Genomic DNA, 23,109 nt, shown 5'->3' with positions numbered 1-23,109 from the left:
TCCGTGGAATAAATTGGACAGATGTGGTCTAAGAGATAAACATACTGTGGATTCGGAAAGTATTCAGATCCCTTGACTATTTCATCATTTTGTTACATTACAGCCTTATTCTAAAATGGATTGAATTATTTGTTTCCACTCAACAATCTACACACCATACCCCATAATGACAAGGCAAAAACAGGTTTTTAGAAATTTTTGCAAATTTATTAAAAATAAAAATCTGAAATATCACATTTACATAAGTATTCATACCGTTTACTCAGTTTTTTGTTGAAGCACCTATGGCAGTGATTACAGCCTCGAGTCTTCTTGGGTATGACACTACAAGCTTGGCACACCTGTATTTGGGGAATTTCTCCCATTCTTCTCTGCAGATCCTCTCAAGCTCTGTCAGGTTGGATGTGGAGCCTTGAGGCTTGTCCTGAAGCCACTCCTGCGTTGTCTTGGCAGTGTGCTTTCGGTCGTTGTCCTGTTGGAAGGTGAACCTTCACCCCAGTCTGAGGTCCTGAGTGATCTGGAACAGGTTTTCATCAAGTCTCTCTCTGTACTTTTCTCCATTCATCTTTCCTTCGATCCTCATTAGTCTCAGTCGCTGCCACTGAAAAACATCCCCACATCATGCTGCTGTCACCACCATGCTTTACCGTAGGGATGGTGCCAGGTTTCCTCCAGATGTGACGCTTGGCATTTAGGCTTCCGTCTGGGCACTCTACCATGAGGTTCTGATTAAAAGGTTCTCCCATCTCCATAGAGGGACTCTGGAGCTCTGTCAGAGTGACCATCGGGTTCATGGTCACCTCCTTGACAAATACCCTTCTCCCCGATTGCTCAGTTTGGCCTGGTGGTGGGTCCAAACTTCTTCCATTTAAAAATGATGGAGGCCACTGTGTTCTTGGAGACCTTCACTGCTGCAGAAATTATTTGGTCCCCTTCCCCAGATCTGTGCCTTGACACAATCCTGTCTTGGAGCTCTACGGACAAATCCTTCAAACTCATGGGTTAGTTTTTGCTCTGACATACACTGTCAACTGTGGGGCCTTATATAGACAGGTGTGTGCCTTTACAAATCATGTCCAATCAATTGAATTTACAACAGGTGGACTCTAATGAAGTTGTAGAAACATCTCAAGGATGATCGATGGAAACAGAATTCACCTGAGCTCAATTTCGAGTCTCATAGTAAAGGGTCTGAATACTTATGTAAATAAGGTATTTCTGTTTTTGTTTTTTTAAACATTTGCAAAAAATTATAAAAACCTTTTTTCGCTTCGTCATTATGCTGTATTGTGTGTAGATTGATGAGTGCAATTATTTATTTAAGCAATTTTATAATAAGGCTGTAACGTAACAAAATGTGGAAAAAGGGAAGCGGTCTGAATACTTTCCCGAATGCACTGTAAGACTAGAGGGAACATAAGAATGTGAGAAGAGAGGAGTGATATGTGCTCGTTATGTGATATAAAAGCCTGGCAGCATCATAATCAAATATGGTGCTGATGCTCTTTGAAGCAACAATTGAAAACAGGAAACACTAATGGATTGTCTCTTGGGTTTTCTTGACACTATTCTTAACAGATAAAACAAATATGTAAATTGTTAGAGGAAGGGCAAGCAGACAAAATAAGAAAAAGTGCTTGTGATCTTTTATGTGAACAAGGAGGCGATTTCTTGATGATTTCCTCTAAACTGAAAATGACTCCAACCCAACAATGAGAGATTAAAGAGGCTTGTACCCACTTGGACCAGGACAGATAACTTAAAACAAGTTCTAGGCCACGGTTCCCGAACTGGTGCCCTGGGGTGCGAATTTGGACCCTGCGTGGTTTTATTTGCCCCCTCTCCAAGTTTTCTGAGCAAAAAATAAATAAACATTAAAAAAAAGTGATTTTTTATTTTATTTTAGGTGCTGGACATAAAAGACTGGAACAACACCAGGAAATCAACTCCATGTGATTTTATTTTTGGAAATGTGTTCCCACGCATAATATAGAGACACGTGATCGTATACAAATGTAAGCAAGGTTTGAAATTATTATGTTTTAGTCAAAGATTATATCTGTTTGGGCTTCTTGCAGTCAATTTGCAGTCTACAAATGATTTGTCATTACATTCCAGTCCCCCGACCATCCACTCAAGAAACAATTGGCCCTCCGTTGATGATCCATGTTCTAGGCGGTTTGTTGTCGGTCATTTGAAGGTCTCTGTACTTTCTGCATAACTAATCGTCAAACTATCCACATTCTCTAGAGACAAACGTAAACAAAATGGTGCACATTCCTAGATGAAGAGGGCTAGCTTCAGAATGATGGAATCCATGTATTATCCACTATGAATCAATGATATGTGACACATATGACTGATCATTTATAATGAGAATAATTGTATTTCCCATCATTCTTGTATCAAGGACTATAACAACAATGGGTAAATTAACTTTCACTGTGGTGCTCCATCACAAATGCCAAAATATTTGACTCATTTATGACACATGTAATTAGTTAAGTCTCCCAGTCCACAAAGAACGGTAAAGCTTGGCAAACAAAGAGACAAAGTTAGGAGAACTCATATTTCATCAGCCTGTGCATGACTTTGAAATGAAGCATTAGGTGTAACCCTTCTCAGAACCATTTGTCTTTCCCATCTTTTGTGTCTAATGCCATCAGAGTTTAATGAGTTGGTTGTCACGTTTGTCTGCATATACAATACACTGTCATTTGGCAGATACTGGAGCCAGTGAACCTCACTTAAATGTCATCAATCATTAACTGAAGACAGTCTAATACATGCTCAAGGAGATCACAGGAAATAGGATCATTTCAATGTTATACAATGTATGTGGAAAGCATATTTGCTACAGTATTCAGACTACTTTATGATCTTACTGACCTGAGTGTTCTGGTTTTGGTCTTTTTAGATAACTGTGATGGCCCTTTGGTATCAAATCTGCTTCAGGCCTCCTTTGAGAGGTCCTCGCAGTCCTCCATCAGTAACGCTCCACTCTACGCCAAGCTCAACAGACGAGATGGTGAGTAAAGACTATGACCATGCTCAACACTGAGTAAACATGTCAGTAATAATGATCCTCATGATGCCTACTTCCCATGAACATCACGTGCCGAGTATGTTTGTTTAACATTTCATTTCCACATGTAGCTTAATTAATAAACATAAACTATCGGTAACAACAATTTCTCGTCATTTAATTCTATGGTTGTGAGCAGTTAGATGAATTGCCAGCTGTTTCATTTAGAGTCAGCTACCTGTGTCTGATCACTAAACATCAGTGGCTTTCCCTCATGTAATGTTAAACGTGTCAAAGTATTGATCAACTCAAAGGCCAACCTAATTGTCCCATGTAATCCATACTCCTCAGTCTGGTCCGTAGTCAATGTGGCAACAACGTAGAGTTGCTGGAATTGTACATTCATGCCTGCTTTCTAAACTGCTCTTCACTGTATGGCCTTTAACATACTTATAAATACACTGCTCAAAAAAATAAAGGGAACACTTAAACAACACAATGTAACTCCAAGTCAATCACACTTCTGTGAAATCAAACTGTCCACTTAGGAAGCAACACTGATTGACAATAAATTTCACATGCTGTTGTGCAAATGGAATAGACAAAAGGTGGAAATTATAGGCAATTAGCAAGACACCCCCAATAAAGGAGTGATTCTGCAGGTGGTGACCACAGACCACTTCTCAGTTCCTATGCTTCCTGGCTGATGTTTTGGTCACTTTTGAATGCTGGCGGTGCTTTCACTCTAGTGGTAGCATGAGACGGAGTCTACAACCCACACAAGTGGCTGAGGTAGTGCAGCTCATCCAGGATGGCACATCAATGCGAGCTGTGGCAAGAAGGTTTGCTGTGTCTGTCAGCGTAGTGTCCAGAGCATGGAGGCGCTACCAGGAGACAGGCCAGTACATCAGGAGACGTGGAGGAGGCCGTAGGAGGGCAACAACCCAGCAGCAGGAACACTACCTCCGCCTTTGAGCAGGAGGAGCACTGCCAGAGCCCTGCAAAATGACCTCCAGCAGGCCACAAATGTGCATGTGTCAGCATATGGTCTCACAAGGGCTCTGAGGATCTCATCTCGGTACCTAATGGCAGTCAGGCTACCTCTGGCGAGCACATGGAGGGCTGTGCGGCCCCACAAAGAAATGCCACCCCACACCATGACTGACCCACCGCCAAACCGGTGATGCTGGAGGATGTTGCAGGCAGCAGAACGTTCTCCACGGCGTCTCCAGACTCTGTCACGTCTGTCACATGTGCTCATGTGCTCAGTGTGAACCTGCTTTCATCTGTGAAGAGCACAGGGCGCCAGTGGCGAATTTGCCAATATTGGTGTTCTCTGGCAAATGCCAAACGTCCTGCACGGTGTTGGGCTGTAAGCACAACCCCCACCTGTGGACGTCGGGCCCTCATACCACCCTCATGGAGTCTGTTTCTGACCGTTTGAGCAGATACATGCACATTTGTGGCCTGCTGGAGGTCATTTTGCAGGGCTCTGGCAGTGCTCCTCCTGCTCAAAGGCGGAGGTAGCGTTTCTGCTGCTGGGTTGTTGCCCTCCTACGGCCTCCTCCACGTCTCCTGATGTACTGGCCTGTCTCCTGGTAGCGCCTCCATGCTCTGGACACTACGCTGACAGACACAGCAAACCTTCTTGCCACAGCTCGCATTGATGTGCCATCCTGGATGAGCTGCACTACCTGAGCCACTTGTGTGGGTTGTAGACTCCGTCTCATGCTACCACTAGAGTGAGAGCACCGCCAGCATTCAAAAGTGACCAAAACATCAGCCAGGAAGCATAGGAACTGAGAAGTGGTCTGTGGTCACCACCTGCAGAACCACTCCTTTATTGGGGGTGTCTTGCTAATTGCCTATAATTTCCACCTTTTGTCTATTCCATTTGCACAACAGCATGTGACATTTATTGTCAATCAGTGTTGCTTCCTAAGTGGACAGTTTGATTTCACAGAAGTGTGATTGACTTGGAGTTACATTGTGTTGTTTAAGTGTTCCCTTTATTTTTTTGAGCAGTGTATATAACAACCACAGACGTCCCAGGGTAGCAGATATGCACATATATTTTTCACACCCTGTCCATCAAACGCTGACTGTACCCTGGGTTATTTTTAGCCACGGCCAACCTCCCTACGTGTGTCTGTAACAACCGTAAACGATGCTTCCTCTGTGGCTCAGACTCTGGTTTGATATGCTGCACTCATCTGCTCCCATGGTGGTGTGTACCAGCCTTCAGCAGCTGAGTAATGAACCTTCCTGCCAGAGCTGACCTGTTTCTTCAGCTCAACGACTGAGTAGCTGTGGGGATTAAACTCATCTTTAAAAAACACACCATACTTTACAATATCTCCACCCTCTGTGGAATCTTAGCCGCTGAATTCATAACAGTGCTATATTTGATGGAGATGGACTGAGCAATGTGTTTCCCTCAGTAAATCTTGAAATTAAATTAGAAATTCAATATACAGACACACACACAAAATAGTGGGGGTCTCTATCACCAAAATACATTAGATCTACTTCTCACCTAACTCTTCGACAAGCTTCCCATATACTGGAAATGCATAGCTTAAATGGAGAGGTGTTTTTTTCTTAAGTAATTTCAAGCTTAGGAAAAAACATACCAGGATATATGCATCTCAATGACATACTACTAATCATTCTCTGCTAGCATGTCTGTTTCTCCGTTAGTTTATCTGGGAGGTCCGCAGGCTAAGGGTTATCAAGACTGTGTTCATATTTTAGAGTAACGACACTGCGTGTAACAGAATGTTGAATACCAATATCAGGCTAGGATCAAAGTCTATCGTTAGTTGTTTTGGTTTCATGTTTACCTCTGTTTTTCCAAGGAAGACCTACAGTATTGAAGCCATTAATGGTTCACTATCAGAAAGACAAGAAAGAAAAGCTCAAATTAGTTCAGATCCGGCTGGAAGGATCAGTCTAGCGCACTACCAAGACTGATACATAAGGGATAGCCTTATACCACACTGTAACGGAAAACTGTAATTTATACACACATTTTTGGTATTATCAACAGTAAAACAATTTACTACAGCATATTGTACATTTTAGTTTGTTAATGAGTCTTTTATGAACCTTTATTTAACCAGCGGGAAGCATTGAGACCAGGGTTTCATTTCCAATGGTTCTCTGAAAACAACATATCATCTAATGTGAACAGCAATTCAACAATGATCCTTACAAAATTACAGTTACAGAATTCCATATAAATTATGTTACATTCAAAAGGACAGTAAAAACAAATATATACAATAAATCAAAACGTGCAGTTTTCATTGGTCACATTTTTTATCAGAGTGCTAAATGTACCTTATGAGACTTAAGAATCAAGTTTTAGAGAGACCTGTAGGTCATTCCAGGAGGGCACAGTAACTTAAGGCAGTCTTCCCTAATTCGGAGGAAACCCGCAAAACCTCTAGAACCAACCAATCTTGAGAGTCTTATAGTTACTAGATTTCCAATTTAGAAGTGCTTAGTATTTATTCAATCTTTTTATTTTTACAGGAAAGACATATTGAGACCTAGTTCTCTTTTCCATGTTCACCCTGTATAATACAATGTAGACACATTATACAAAAAATACTGTTTATATACACACATTAAAATACAAAAACACAGTCATGGGAAGCAGAAATAAAACATCACAAATCACCCAGAAAAACAGTTACATTCCTCCACAATTAAGTCCTCAATCAATACGTTAAATTGCCGGAACGGCACCAGAACATCAAGATTAAATGTATTTTGAATTGTGTTCCAGCAATACGGTGCATAAAACTAAAAGCAGATTTACCTAGCTTTGTGGAGACCCTAGGAACCTCAAGAGTTAATCAAACCTGTGAACGGGTCAGACAACTCAGATGTCTATATAGTGGGGCAGCAGGTAGCCTAGCGGTTAGAGCGTTGGGTCCGTAACTAAAAGTTGCAAGATCGAATCCCCCAGCTGACAAGCTAGAAATCGGTCATTCTGCCCCTGAACAAGGCAGTTAACCCACTGTTCCTAGGCTGTCATTGTAAATAAGATTATAAATAATAAATAATATTTGTTCTTAACTGACTTGCCTAGTTAAATAAAGGTTAAAAAAAATATATACTTCAACAGCAAAGTTAGATAAGATGGAAGTTTATGAAGAAGGACTTTGTGAACAAAAAGGGAGTAATGTAGAGATCTGCGGGTCTTTAGCGAAGTCCAGCCAATGTGGTTATTTCCATTTAAATTGTATAGGGGACAGATTGGAGTGGCAGCAAGTCTTAAACCTGAAATGGTTCAGCATTTTGCCATTTGGTCTGTTTTGCCCTATTGTCGCTGCCAGTTTGGAAGCCTTTGTTAAGGCCTCTAGAAGTGCAATTGATATAATACACCAAATATTCATTAATACGCTGTAATGTGTAAACACTTTACCTAGCAGCCAATCTGCTTGCAACAATCCCTTGTAATTACAGTAAAATACTGTGAAATACAAACCGCTTCCCGCCAATGAATTTCATGTATTCATTTATTCATTCATTCTGATTATGGCAGCATTTAGTTTTTTACAGTATAATACAGTCAATTTTACAATATTGTACTGTGTGTCATTACACAGTACTTGCTTTGATACCGTATTCGTATTACAGCAGGTGTGCTGTAATATTAAATACAGAATTGTACTTGTACCACTGAGTTCTCTGTAAGCTACTGTTGACAGTAACCCTTTTACAGGGCACTGTCCAAATCACCTCCAATAAGGCTACATTAAATCAAATCAAATTAAATTGTATTTGCTTTTAGACAGGGTTGAGATCATTCTAACCTATAGTAGAGTACATCCAGGGAGTCTGAATTAATTAACCCAAATGCCCAGCTGAATAATGCCTTATTATTCCTGTCTGACAAAGCAGACTCACAGCTCTATAGTTATAATAACTGCCACAGTGACCTGTCACCAGATACAATCCCACTCTCTCGCACACATTCGATATTCTCTGAATCGGCTGAAGTTTTAAGGAAAATAATATTTCGCACTGGAGCTAGCTGTCTGGACTACGCATCTGTTTGTGTGTGTGTGTGTTTCTACTCCTGCTGTGTCACATGCTAGGTCACTTTCTACACCTTCCTGTTCTGAGCTGTTTTCTCTCTCTGGTCTCCCGAGGAGCGGGAGGCTGGTCTCCCCAGGTGACAGACAGAGAGCCTTGGCTGCAGCTGGACCTCAGGGACAGGATGGAGGTGACGGCCGTCGCCACACAGGGGCGCTACGGAGGCTCAGACTGGGTCAGCGGCTACCTGCTGCTGTTCAGTGACACTGGCCGAGCCTGGAAGCAGTATCGACAAGAAGACGGGGTGGGGGTGAGTCTCCTCGTTGATTATTTATTTACCGTACAAGGCTCTGTTCTCTATTTTAATCCTTTAAAAAAAAATCAGGCTGTTAACTTTGCCAAGCTTGTTCATTTATATGCGAGAGCTTCAGTTCTATAACTGGCATTCCTCATGACAACGCTCCGAAGAGGCGTTATATCTGACAGTAACAACAGACATCCTTGGGGATATACGTAGCTAGCTAGTTTGCCTTCTACCTGTCAACTCAGAGGCACATGCTGACAGAAATGTTTGGATTCGCTGAAGTAGATTTGAATCAGACTGAATGTATGGGAGAATGTATGGCACTTCTAAATACCATTTCTGGATAAGAAACGTGTGACTCAGCGTCTGAGCTCTCTATATTCCTTCTGCCGGATAAAAGGGAGTTTTAATCCACTCTTTTAAGTCTTTACTTCTGTTTAGTATGCCCATGAGGGACAGACAAACGGTTATCAAGATTTTTAGACTCGTTTTTGTTCCTGTGGTTTGAAATCATAACAAAGGATGGCTTTTGCAGATGCACATACAACTCATCAGGCAACTACATCCCCCTGGACAAACATACACACCTGTTACAACTCATCAGGCAACTACATCCCCCTGGACAGGCATAAACACATGTTACAACTCATCAGGCAACTACATCCCCCTGGACAAACATACACACCTGTTACAACTCATCAGGCAACTACATCCCCCTGGACAAACATACAAACATACACACCTGTTACAACTCACCTCATTACAACTCATCAGGCAACTACATCCCCCTGGACAAACATACACACCTGTTGCAACTCATCAGGCAACTACCTCCCGCTCAGCCCAGTCAAAACTGTTCGCTGCTCTGGCACCCCAATGGTGGAACAAACTCCCCCACGACGCCAGGTCAGCGGAATCAATCACCACCTTCCGGAGACACCTGAAACCCCACCTCTTTAAGGAATACCTAGGATAGGATAAAGTAATCCTTCTAACCCCCCCCCCCCCTTAGAGTTAGATGCACTATTGTAAAGTGGTTGTTCCACTGGATATCATAAGGTGAATGCACCAACTTGTAAGTCGCTCTGGATAAGAGCGTCTGCTAAATGACTTAAATGTAAATGTAAATGTACAACCCCCTGGACAAACATACACACCTGTTACAACTCATCAGGCAACTACATCCCCCTGGACAAACATACACACCTGTTACAACTCATCAGGCAACTACATCCCCCTGGACAAACATACACACCTGTTGCAACTCATCAGGCAACTACATCCCCCTGGACAAACATACACACCTGTTACAACTCATCAGGCAACTACATCCCCCTGGACAAACATACACACCTGTTACAACTCTTCAGGCAACTACATCCCCCTGGACAAACATACACACCTGTTACAACTCATCAGGCAACTACATCCCCCTGGACAAACATACACACCTGTTACAACTCATCAGGCAACTACATCCCCCTGGACAAACATAAACACATGTTACAACTCATCAGGCAACTACATCCCCCTGGACAAACATACACACCTGTTACAACTCATCAGGCAACTACATCCCCCTGGACAAACATACACACCTGTTGCAACTCATCAGGCAACTACATCCCCCTGGACAGGCATAAACACATGTTACAACTCATCAGGCAACTACATCCCCCTGGACAAACATACACACCTGTTGCAACTCATCAGGCAACTACATCCCCCTGGACAAACATACACACCTGTTACAACTCATCAGGCAACTACATCCCCCTGGACAAACATACACACATGTTACAACTCATCAGGCAACTACATCCCCCTGGACAAACATACACACATGTTACAACTCATCAGGCAACTACATCCCCCTGGACAAACATACACACCTGTTACAACTCATCAGGCAACTACATCCCCCTGGACAAACATACACACCTGTTACAACTCATCAGGCAACTACATCCCCCTGGACAAACATACACACCTGTTACAACTCATCAGGCAACTACATCCCCCTGGACAAACATACACACCTGTTACAACTCATCAGGCAACTACATCCCCCTGGACAAACATACACACCTGTTACAACTCATCAGGCAACTACATCCCCCTGGACAAACATACACACCTGTTACAACTCATCAGGCAACTACATCCCCCCGGACAAACATACACACCTGTTACAACTCATCAGGCAACTACAACCCCCTGGACAGGCATAAACACATGTTCCTCTGTCACACCATTCCAGAATGTGGAATAATAATTTTATTCATGTCCACACACGGTTCAGAAATGTTGCAGTTGGCTCTCTGTCCATTTTTCCCCCACAGTTGCAGTGTCATTGAAAAGTCACACTCTGGAGGAGGAAAGATTGATTTACTTATCAAGTCCCTTTATTGCCTCATCAAAATGGATGCCGTGTCTCACCCTGGAGGTGTGAACTTTTCCTTACTCACACTCTCAGAAACAGATGGGTGAAAGAGTTTAGCCCGACTACTCCTTTTATTTTTCCCGGTACAGTCATTCTGAGCCTAGCTGATGCTCATGTAGTAGTCATATAGGCTAGGCCCAACCATAGGCCAACAACACTTCTGTTTCTGGTCATTGAGGTGTTGCAGGGGATGCCGCAGCAACTCCAGTGACCTTTCTATTAGGTGCTGTCACTTGTAACCAAGCAGACAGAAACCTTGCACTATTGTTGTTTGTGTGAGAGGTGTAGGAGCCATTAGATTCAGAGTAGTGGACATAACTGTGCTGACAAGCCGGCTTGGGGCTCTTATGGAGCTGACATGGACACATATCACTCCACACCCTTCCCACTGGGCACAAAATTGTTGAATCAATGTCATTGTTTCCATTTCATTTCAACCAAAAAACATCTGTGATTATGTTGAATCAACGTGGAAAACTGATTAGATTTGCAAAAAGTAATTAATGTATTGTTAAAAAAAAATTCATCCAAACTTTAACCTAAATCCAATGACATGGTGAGATGTTTTGTTGATTTCACCTTGAATTCACGTTAGTTGACAACTCAACCAAATGTAAATCAAAACTAGACGTTGAATTGACGTCTGTGTCCAGTGGATAATCTATCTTCATCTCCTAGCTTTTGCCACTTAATGGCAGGTGATCCTTGATTCCTCATAGTGGAAAGTGCTGAGCGCAGTCTTTTAGAGTGTTCATCAGTACACAATTATTACTGTCGCTGCATATCTTCTCCCCAAAGAAATGCATTTTAGAAACTTTAATGCCTCATAAGTTGTCATCTCAATGATAGTTTTCGAGCGCATAGTGCCATAGTCTATACTCAGATGTACTTTGCTAGGAGGGAATGCGTGTACTTTGTCTCTCATAAAAGTATTGACATTCAAAGACGTAGAACGTAGAACGTAAAACTTGCTTTGGCCAAGAAAATTGCCACAATAATTTCACGATAATAGCCTTGTTAATAAAATGAAAATCTTTAACTTGGAGAGCGCATCATATGTTTCTAACTCTTATTAAACAAATAGATCAGGGTAATGATTGGTATTTTTGGTCAGCCATTACATACAAAGCATCTGAAAATAAAATTGTTCTAACAAAACAAACTACAATTCTGCAACAAAAGTTCCATCGTAATTGTTTGACGGTTATCAAATCTGTAAATATATGATATGATCCTTGACTAGTTTCTCAAAGCACTTCATGATGACAGAAGTGAGTGCTCCGTGGCGATAGTCATTTAGTTCAGTTACCTTTGCTTTTGGGGTAAAGGAACAATGGTGGACATCTTGAAGCATGTTGGGACAGCGGTCTGGGATAGGGAGCGATGGAATATGTCGGTAAAAACTCCAGCCAACTGGTCTGCGCATGCTCTGATGACTCGGCTAGGGATGCCGTCTGGGCCGACAGCCTTGCGAGGGTCAACACGCTTAAATGTCTTACTCATGTCGGCCACAGAGAAGGAGAGCCCACAGTCCTTGGTAGCGGGCCGTGTCGGTGGCACTGTGTTAATCTATTTGACATTGAGATTAGAAATGATTCACTTTGATTCTAAATGCTAACCTTGTAGCATAGGTCACAGGCTAATTCTGCCTACTGGGCATGTTTGAAAGGGTTAATGCGACATCAATTATATTACGTACTATAAAGTTCTAAAAGTGCTGATAACCGTAACATTTAACATTTATTTTTCATTGAACCTTTATTCCACCAGTAAATCACATGAGGTTTGTTCTTCCGTTCTCCGAGAGACTTTGCCCTTAATAAAGAAGAGGTGAATGTCACTCTCATTCAAACCATGGTGCTGTAAAGGTTTCCGAGGTTCAACCTGCTCTTTATTCTCCATGAAAGGTGTCACTGATTCTTTTGATCTCGGCACACGGCACTTTTCAGAAACTCTTATTCTCTCCTGTGAATCAGACAGGGCACATTTTTTGGGAGAATGGTATTCATTGACATGCTGCTGGTAATTGTCACCAGGTATCCAGGATCAAAGACGCTGAGAGGCCAGAACAGCTGCAACATTGTCGTTGTTGCATACTAATTTCGAGGGAATTAAGTGGTAAACAGGTTGTGCTTCATTAAAACCTACGCTTCTTAAAAGCCATCTTTTAACTCACAGTTTAGGTCACACATTTGTTTTGAACCTTGATTAACGGGTAACATATTATGCAACAGGAGATTTGTTAAGCATTCATTGAGGCCTTATGAAAGGCTTCATTAAGCATTCATAAGTTATACTTGGTTTAAAGTGCGACGATAAACAGACTAACAAACCTATTAGTGCTGAGTGCTGCTCGCAGGCTCTCATTACCCCTGATTGAACACATGACCATATACATCAGAACACAAGCTCCCTCTACTTCTGTTCATCCCTTATTTCCAGCTCTCTAGTCTTCCATTACATGCAGGCTTGAGCAGCCCACAGGCCATTCAATATGTAGTCTATTACCATGTGGAAATTGGTTAGCTTTAGAGCATGGTCTAATGGTCAATGTAGAACGTCTATGACCGCAATATGATGTACTATCTGACTCCATTATTATGTGAAGGTTATAGGCCCATAATAGTATCCAGTCGGTATAGCCAAGGTTGCAAATCTTGTGTCTCCACTATGACATACAAAACCTACAGTTGAAGTTGGAAGTTTACATACACCTTAGCCAAATGCATTTAAACTCAGTTTTTCACAATTCCTGACATAAAAATTCCCTGTCTTAGGTCAGTTAGGATCACCACTTTATTTTAAGAATGTGAAATGTCAGAATAATAGTATAGAGAATAATTTATTTCATCACATTCCCAGTGGGTCAGAAGTTTACATACACTCAATTAGTATTTGGTAGCATTGCCATAAACTTGGGTCAAACATTTCGGGTAGCCTTCCACAAGCTTCCCAAAATAAATCTGGTGAATTTTGGCCCATTCCTCCTAACAGAGCTGGTGTAACTGAGTCAGGTTTGTAGACGTCCTTGCTCACACACGCTTTTTCAGTTCTGCCCACAGATTTTCTATAGGACTGAGGTCAGGGCTTTGTGATGGCCACGCGAATACCTTGACTTTGTTGTCCTTAAGTCATTTTGCCACAACTTTGGAAGTATGCTTGGGGTCATTGTCCATTTGCAAGACCCATTTGCGACCAAGCTTTACCTTCCTGACAGATGTCCTGAGATGTTGCTTCAATATATCCACATAATTTTCCTGCCTCATGATGCCATCTATTTTGTGAAGTGCACCAGTCCCTCCTGCAGCAAAGCACCCCCACAACATGATGCTGCCACCCCCATGCTTCACAGATGGGATGGTGTTCTTCGGCTTGCAAGCCTCCTCCTTTTTCCTCCAAACATAACGACGGGCATTATGGCCAAACAGTTCTATTTTTGTTTCATCAGACCAGAGGACATTTCTACAAAAAGTACGATCTTTGTCCCCATGTGCAGTTGCAAACCGTAGTCTGGATTTTTTATGCTGTTTTTTGGAGCAGTTGTTTCTTCCTTGCTTAGGGGCCTTTCACGTTATGTCGATATAGGACTCGTTTTACTGTGGATATAGATACTTGCACCTGTTTCCTCCAGCATCTTCACAAGGTTCTTTGCTGTTGTTCTGGGATTGATTTGCACTTTTCGCACCAAAGTACGCTCATCTCTAGGAGACAGAACGCCTCTCCTTCCTGAGCGGTATGACGGCTGCGTGGTCCCATGGTGTTTATACTTGGGTACTATTGTTGATACAGATGAACATGGTACATTCAGGCGTTTGGAAATAGCTCCCAAGTATGTACCAGACTTGTGGAGGTCTACAATTTTTTTTCTGAGGTCTTGGCTGATTTCTTTTGATTTTCCCATGATCTCAATCAAAGAGGCACTGAGTTTGAAGGCAGGCCTTGAAATACATCCACAGGTACACCTCCAATTGACTCAAATGATATCAGGAGCTTCTAAAGCCATGACATAATTTTTGTGGAATTTTCCAAGTTGTTTAAAGGCACAGTCAACTTAGTGCATGTATTCCGACTTCAGCTGTGTCTGTCTAGGTTGGAACTGTTGCTGTTAAAATACAATAAATAATTTCATTCTGAACTGTAATAAATGGATTGATCACATCACACAGATGAATAACAGAACACACACACAGGCTTTTTGATTGTAGCTAGCTCGCTTTGGCGAATGTTAGCTATTAGCTGTGTACAAAGCCAGGGGATTGTTTAACCTTTCTAGGACACACGTTCCGCCCCCCCCCCCCGCCCCCCACAACATTCCGCTGAAAAGGCAGCGGGAAATTCAAAAACATTTTTAGAAATATGTAACTTTCACACATTAACAAGTCCAATACAGCAAATGAAAGATAAACATCTTGTTAATCTACCCATCGTGTCCAATTTCAAAATTGCTTTACAGCGAAAACACAACATATGATTATGTTAGATCACCGCCAAGTCCAAAAAACACACAGCCATTTTCCCAGCCAAAGATAGGAGTCACAAAAAGCAGAAATAGAGATAAAATTAATCATTAACCGTTGATGATCTTCATCAGATGACACTCATAGGACATCATGTTACACAATACATGTATGTTTTGTTCGATAATGTGCATATTTATATCCCAAAATCTCAGTTTACATTGGCGCCATTTTCAGAAATACCTCCAAAATATCCGGAGAAATTGCAGAGAGCCACATCAAATAACGGGAAATACTCATCATAAACTTTGATGAAAGATACATGTTTTACATAGAATTGAAGATACATTTGTTCTTAATGCAACCGCTGTGTCAGATTTCAAAAAAACTTTGCGGAAAAAGAACACCATGCAATAATCTGAGACGGCGCTCAGATATAACAACATTTCTCCGCCATGTTGGAGTCAACAGAAATACGAAATTACATCATAAATATTCTCTTACCTTTGATGATCTTCATCAGAATGCACTCCCAGGAATCCTAGTTCCACAATAAATTGTTGTTTTGTTCGTTAATGTCCTGTATTTATGTCCAAGTAGTGTTAGGGCTGTCGCTTTCCTCATCCTCGGAAGAGGTGAGGAGAGAAGGATCTTCAGACCAAAATGCGGAGTCAGGGAAATAAGCCATCTTTATTACAAAATACGACGGCCACTAAACAAAACAAAACACTTTCAAAACTTACACAAAATAACAAAACGTAACGAACGGAACCTGAACATAAACTTACATCGACAAACGTAAACTCACGAACAGGAACGTTACATCGAAACGTACGAACAGCCAAACAGCCCCGATAGTGAATAACATCGAACACAACGAAGACATCACAGGAGACAATCACCCACAAACAAACAGTGAGAATGCCCTACCTAAATATGACTCTTGATTAGAGGAAAACGCAAACCACCTGCCTCTAATCAAGAGCCATACCAGGCAAACCAAAACCAACATAGAAACGAATAACATAGACTGCCCACCCAAAACACATGCCCTGACCATAAACACATAAAAACAACATAAAACAGGTCAGGACTGTTACAGTACCCCCCCCTCAAGATGCGCACGCCGGGCGCACAAGCACAAAGTCCAGGGGAGGGTCCGGGTGGGCAGTTGACCACGGTGGTGGTTCCGGCTCAGGACGCTGTCCCCATACCACCATAGTCACTCCCCTCTTCTGTCTACCCCTTCTACTGACCACCCTAACACTACCTTCCCCTAAATAAACAGCTAGCACCGGGACAAGGGGCAGCACCGGGACAAGGGGTAGCACCGGGACAAGGGGCAGCACCAGAACAAGGGGCAGCACCAGGATAAGGACCATCACCGGAATAAGGGGCAGCACCGGGACAAGGGGCAGCACCGGGACAAGGGGCAGCACCGGGACAAGGGGCAGCACCGGGACAAGGGGCAGCACCGGGACAAGGGGTAGCACCGGGACAAGGGGCAGATCCCGGCTGAAGGACTCTGGCAGGTCCTGTTTGGACGGCTCTGGCAGGTCCATGCAGGCTGACGGCTCTCGACGCTCATGGCAGACTGACGGCTCTCTACGCTCATGGCAGGCTGACGGCTCTCGACGCTCATGGCAGGCTGACGGCTCTCGACGCTCATGGCAGGCTGACGGCTCTCGACGCTCATGGCTCTCTGACGGCTCTGGCTGCTCATGGCTCTCTGACGGCTCTGGCTGCTCATGGCTCTCTGGCGGCTCTGGCTGCTCATGGCTCTCTGACGGCTCTGGCTGCTCATGGCTCTCTGACGGCTCTGGCTGCTCATGGCTCGCTGGCGGCTCTGGCAGATCCTGTCTGATTGGCGGCTCTGGCAGATCCTGTCTGGTTGGCGGCTCTGGCAGATCCTGTCTGGTTGGCGGCTCTGGCAGATCCTGTCTGGTTGGCGGCTCTGGCAGATCCTGTCTGGTTGGCGGCTCTGGCAGATCCTGTCTGGCGGGCGGCTCTAGCGGCTCCTGTCTGGCTGACGGCTCTAGCGGCTCCTGTCTGGCGGATGGCTCTGTAGGCTCATGGCAGACGGGCGGCTTTGCAGGCTCATGGCAGACGGGCGGCTTTGCAGGCTCCTGGCAGACGGATGGCTCAGATGGCGCTGGGGAGACGGATGGCTCAGATGGCGCTGGGGAGACGGATGGCTCAGATGGCGCTGGGGAGACGGATGGCTCAGATGGCGCTGGGGAGACAGATAGCTCTGTAGGAAGGAGAAGGAGAGACAGCCTGGTGCGTGGTCTAGGCACCGGCTGCGCTGGAGAGGAGGAAACAGCAGGAGAGAGAACCCGGAGAGACAGCCTGGTACGGGGGGCTGCCACCGGAGGACTGGTACATGGAGGTGGCACCGGGTATACCGGACCGTGAAGGAGGACACGTGCTCTTGAGCACCGAGCCTCCCCAACCCTACCAGGTTGAATGAACCCCGTAGCCCTGCCAGTGCGGCGAGGTGGAATAGCCCGCACTGGGCTATGCAGGCGAACCGGGGACACCACCTGTAAGGCTGGTGCCATGTACACCGGCCCGAGGAGACGTACTGGAGACCAGCTACGTTGGGCCGGCTTCATAGCACCCGGCTCGATGCCCAACCTAGCCCTCCCAGTGCGGCAAGGTGGAATAGCCCGCACTGGGCTAAGCACGCGTACTGGGGACACCGTGCGCTCTACCGCATAACACGGTCTCTTACCAGTACGACGCCTTCTACCTCCACGGTAAGCACGGGGAGTTGGCTCGGGTATCCTACCCGGCTTTGCCACACTCCTCGTGTGCCCCCCCCCAAGAAATTTTTGGGTCTTACTCACGGGCTCCCAACCGCGTCGTCGCGCTGCCTCCTCATACCAGCGCCGCTCAGCCTTCGCTGCTTCCAATTCCTCCTTTGGACGGCGATATTCCCCTGGTTGAGCCCAAGGTCCTCTACCGTCCAAGATCTCCTCCCAAGTCCAGAAGTCCTTATTGCTCCGTAGAGCATTCCCATACCGCTTGGTCATATTTTGTTGGTGGGTGATTCTGTTAGGGCTGTCGCTTTCCTCATCCTCGGAAGAGGTGAGGAGAGAAGGATCTTCAGACCAAAATGCGGAGTCAGGGAAATAAGCCATCTTTATTACAAAATACGACGGCCACTAAACAAAACAAAACACTTTCAAAACTTACACAAAATAACAAAACGTAACGAACGGAACCTGAACATAAACTTACATCGACAAACGTAAACTCACGAACAGGAACGTTACATCGAAACGTACGAACAGCCAAACAGCCCCGATAGTGAATAACATCGAACACAACGAAGACATCACAGGAGACAATCACCCACAAACAAACAGTGAGAATGCCCTACCTAAATATGACTCTTGATTAGAGGAAAACGCAAACCACCTGCCTCTAATCAAGAGCCATACCAGGCAAACCAAAACCAACATAGAAACGAATAACATAGACTGCCCACCCAAAACACATGCCCTGACCATAAACACATAAAAACAACATAAAACAGGTCAGGACTGTTACAAGTAGCTACTTTTGCTAGCACGTTTAGTAAACATATCCAAACGCTCGCGCAGGTCCAGGCGAACTCGGACGAAATCTTCAAAAAGTTATATTACAGGTCGAATAAACTGGTCAAACTAAGTAGAGAATCAATCTTTAGGATGTTGTTTCATATATATCCAATAACGTTCCAACCGGAGAATTCCTTCGTGTCTGTAGAAGTAATGGAACGCAAGGCGATATCATGTGGAATGCGCATGACCAGGAACTGGCAATCTGCCAGACAACTGACTCATTCCTCTCTCATCCGGCCCCACATCACAGTATAAGCTTCATTCAACGTTCTACAGACTGTTGACATCTAGTGGAAGGCGTAGGAAGTGCAAACAGATCCATATCTTACTGGGATTTGAACAGGCGATGAGTTGAATATCGACCAGCCTCAGACTTTTCACTTCCTGTTTGGAAGTTTGCCTGCAATACGAGTTCTGTTATACTCACAGACATAATTCAAACAGTTTTAGAAACGTCAGAGTGTTTTCTATCCAAATCTACTAATAGTATGCATATCTTAGCTTCTGGGCCTGAGTAGCAGGCAATTTACTCTGGGCACCTTATTCTTCCAAGCTACTCAATACTGCCCCCAGCCATAAGAAGTTAAAGGACAATGTTATTACGAAAACATTGTAACTTTAAGAGTTTTCCTAGTATATGCTTGATGTTTATACATTGTATGTTGTGTGGAAAATGTCCAAATCAAAGTGAATGTTTTGGTAAAGATGAAATGTGAAGGTAGTTGTCTAAAATTGGATTTGAGTCAAATCTAGACCTTGCCTCTTAACTTGGTACGCCCACAGAATTGCCCTAAAGGCTGTTATGTCCACTTCTGACCCGAGGGTATAAGACATGTGAGTTAAGAATTAACATATCAGACTAAGTGACCCGAGCTGCAGCCAAGGTCTGAGTAGTCAACAAATCCAAAACGCAACACGAGGTTGAAGACAAAGGAACCGTATTCTAACCATGCTACGGAGGAGTAGCTGCGTCTAAGCGGGTGAATTCAAGCCGGACCACCCGGCCTCCGCTCCCCATCGAATCGTATCTACACTGTTTCATTCCTACGCTGGCTGTTCTCAGAAGACCCCTTTCAGAACGAGGGCGAGGAATCAGACTATTAAGCCAAAAGGACACTGACATCGTGAGGGCAACCAGAGAGTTGCACCAGAGAAGTGTGCCATCCGAGAAGACGAAACGGTCCACGCAGAGACCCACAGCGGAGACCTTCAACACGTAATTACATCATTATATTCTGACCCATAAGAGCGGCAGTTCGGGGCAAGGCTAGGGTTAAAATAAGCATAGCTGACAAATGCACCCAAATGTATATTTCTCTCGTGTACTTTCTCTTTTTATCTCTCTTTTAAATCCTCATTTTGGGTAACACGCGTCATAGTGTGTTGGCCCATTATACTAAGTTCTAATCAATAGCCTAGACTGTGTTTTTGTGTATGTGTATCTTTTATTATCATTTTAGCTTTCTAGTAAATAAATAGTCAACTAAAAGTGGTGTGGTACGAACTAATTGGTGGCTCTCGGGTTTGTGCAGATTTCCAAATTATGTGACCTTCAGAATGAGACTGTAGAGGAAATTGATTAATTAGCGACTGTTGTAAAATCGATATTCTGATATTCTTTGAGTTCATTTGGGAAATAGAAACTCAATAAAACTAATTTTCCCGACGCCCGTGTGCTTCGCGGTTTACTGGCAGTTTTATTGAAGATCACTACGCGACACACACGATGCAGTGCTGTCGATCAGACAGCAGATGGTGCTCTTTCAGCCACTGACTTGTCATTCCCACTCGCCATCACTCACCTCTGTGATCAAATGGACTCATGCTAGCCACAAGTTCTGACTGAGCTCAATTATCATGAAATGCATATACAGAGATGAGTTTCTCTCTCTTTCATACAAACTTATAACGAGGAGTGCCCACAATGTGTTTTGTGTGTGGAAGTGCTTTGTAATGAATCTTGCATAACGAACAAATTAATAAAATGACACGTCCTGACCAAACATGATGGTGAACCCAGGAAGTCCATTCAGAACAGGGCAGAATGCTTCAGGAAACAGTGCCCAGATGTGAGTTTCTCTTTTAACTTTTTAGGGATAGGGGGCAGCATTTTCACTTTGGATGAATAGCGTGCCCAAATTGAACTGCCTCCTACTCTGTCCCAGATGCTAATATATGCATATTATTATTACTATTGGATAGAAAACACTCTGAAGTTTCTTGCAACCGCTGTGTCAGATTTCAAAAAACTTTACGGAAAAAGCACACCATGCAATAATCTGAGTACGGCGCTCAGAGACCAACACAACCCCAAAAGATATCCGCCACGTTGGAGTCAACATAAGTCAGAAATAGCATTATAAATATTCACTTACCTTTGATGATCTTCATCAGAATGCACTCCCAGGAATCCCAGTTCCACAATAAATGTTTGATTTGTTCCATAAAGTCCATCATTTATGTCCAAATTACTCATTTTTGTTCTAGCGTTCCGTACACAATCTAAACTCACGACGCGCGGACAGGTCCAGGCAAAAGTTCAGACGAAAAGTCATATTACAGTCCGTAGAAACATGTCAAACGATGTATAGAATCAATCTTTAGGATGTTTTTAACATAAATCTTCAATAATGTTCCAACCGGAGTATTCCTGTGTCTTCAGAATTGCGATGGAACAGAGCTCGCTCTCACGTGAACGCGCATGGTCAGAGCATGGTCACTTCATGGCAGACCTGACTCATTCCTCTCTCCTTCGGCCCCACTAAACAGTAGAGGCATCAGACAAGGTTCTAACAACTGTTGACATCTAGTGGAAGCCTTAGGAAGTGCAACATTACCAATATCCCACTGTATCTTCAATAGGAGCTGAGTTGAAAATCGACCAACCTCAGATTTCTCACTTCCTGGTTAGATTTTTTCTCAGGTTTCTGCCTGCCTGATGAGTTCTGTTATACTCACAGACATCATTCAAACAGTTTTAGAAACGTCAGAGTGTTGTCTATCCAAATCTACTAATACTATGCATAGTCTAGCTTTTATGGCTTTGTAGCAGGCCGTTTACTCTGGGCATGCTTTTCATCCGGACGTGAAAATACTGCCCCCTACCCCAAAGAAGTTAATGGGGCAGATATTGTATGTTACGACTAACTACACTATGAAACAAATATAAATTATATTAAGAACGATAGTAAAAAGCTTTGGGGCACCTTAAATTACATTTTGGGAAAAAAAGACAACTCGGCTCCTTCATTGAATTGAATCAGATGGCTCATTCATCACAAAGCCCACTGATATTGCAAACTACTTTAATAACTTTTTCATTGGCAAGATAAGCAAACTTAGGGATGACATGCCAGCATCAAATGCTGACACTACCCATCCAAATATATCGGATCAAATTATGAAAGACAAGAATTGTACTTTTGAATTCCATAAAGTCAGTGTGGAAGAGGTGAAAAAATCATTGTTGTCTATCAAAAATGACAAGCCACCAGGGTCTGACAATCTAGATGGAAAATTACTGAGGATAATAGCAGACGATATTGCCACTTCTATTTGCCACATCTACAATGTAAGCCTACTAGAGAGTGTGTGCCTTCAGGCCTGGAGGAAAGCTAAAGTCATTCCGCTACCAAAGAATAGTAAAGCCCCCTTTACTGGCTCAAATAGCCGACGTATCAGCCTTTTACCAACCCTTAGTAAAATTCTGGAAAACATTGACCAGATACAATGCTATTTTAAAGTAAACATATTGACAACAGAATTTCAGCATGCTTATAGGGAAGGACACTCAACAAGCACAGCACTTACACAAATGACTGAAGATTGGCTGAGAGAAATTGATGATAAAATGATTGTGGGGGCTGTCTTGTTAGACTTCAGTGCAGCTTTTGACATTGTTGATCATAGTCTGCTGCTGGAAAAACGTATGTGTTATGGCTTTACACCCCCTGCTATAATGTGGATAAAGAGTTACTTGTCTAACAGAACACAGAGGGTATTCTTTAATGGAACCCTATCAAATATAATCCAGTTAGAATCAGGAATTCCCCAGGGTAGCTGTTTAGGCCCCTTTCTTTTTTCAATTTTTACTAACGACATGCCACTGACTTTGAGTAAAGCCAGAGTTTCCATGTATGCGGATGACTCAACACTATACACGTCAGTGACTGAAATTACTGGAACACTCAACAAAGAGTTTCAGAGTGGGTGGCAGGATACGT

At 43.4% G+C, this 23,109-nt stretch overlaps 1 protein-coding gene across 1 annotated transcript in view; it reads left to right on the top strand.

The window, feature by feature from the left end:
• Window positions 1-23,109, top strand: part of LOC139539001 (contactin-associated protein-like 5) — a 149,856-nt gene that overhangs the window by 54,887 nt on the left and 71,860 nt on the right. The window contains exons 2-3 of the mRNA XM_071341645.1: window positions 2,918-3,028; window positions 8,191-8,384. Of these exons, the coding sequence (XP_071197746.1) occupies window positions 2,918-3,028; window positions 8,191-8,384 (305 nt within the window). The remainder of the gene's footprint in view (window positions 1-2,917; window positions 3,029-8,190; window positions 8,385-23,109) is intronic.

The sequence above is a fragment of the Salvelinus alpinus genome, chromosome 14 (genome assembly GCF_045679555.1).
Source record: "Salvelinus alpinus chromosome 14, SLU_Salpinus.1, whole genome shotgun sequence".
Classification (NCBI taxonomy): domain Eukaryota; kingdom Metazoa; phylum Chordata; class Actinopteri; order Salmoniformes; family Salmonidae; genus Salvelinus; species Salvelinus alpinus.
This window is presented reverse-complemented; position numbering and strand designations above follow the sequence as displayed.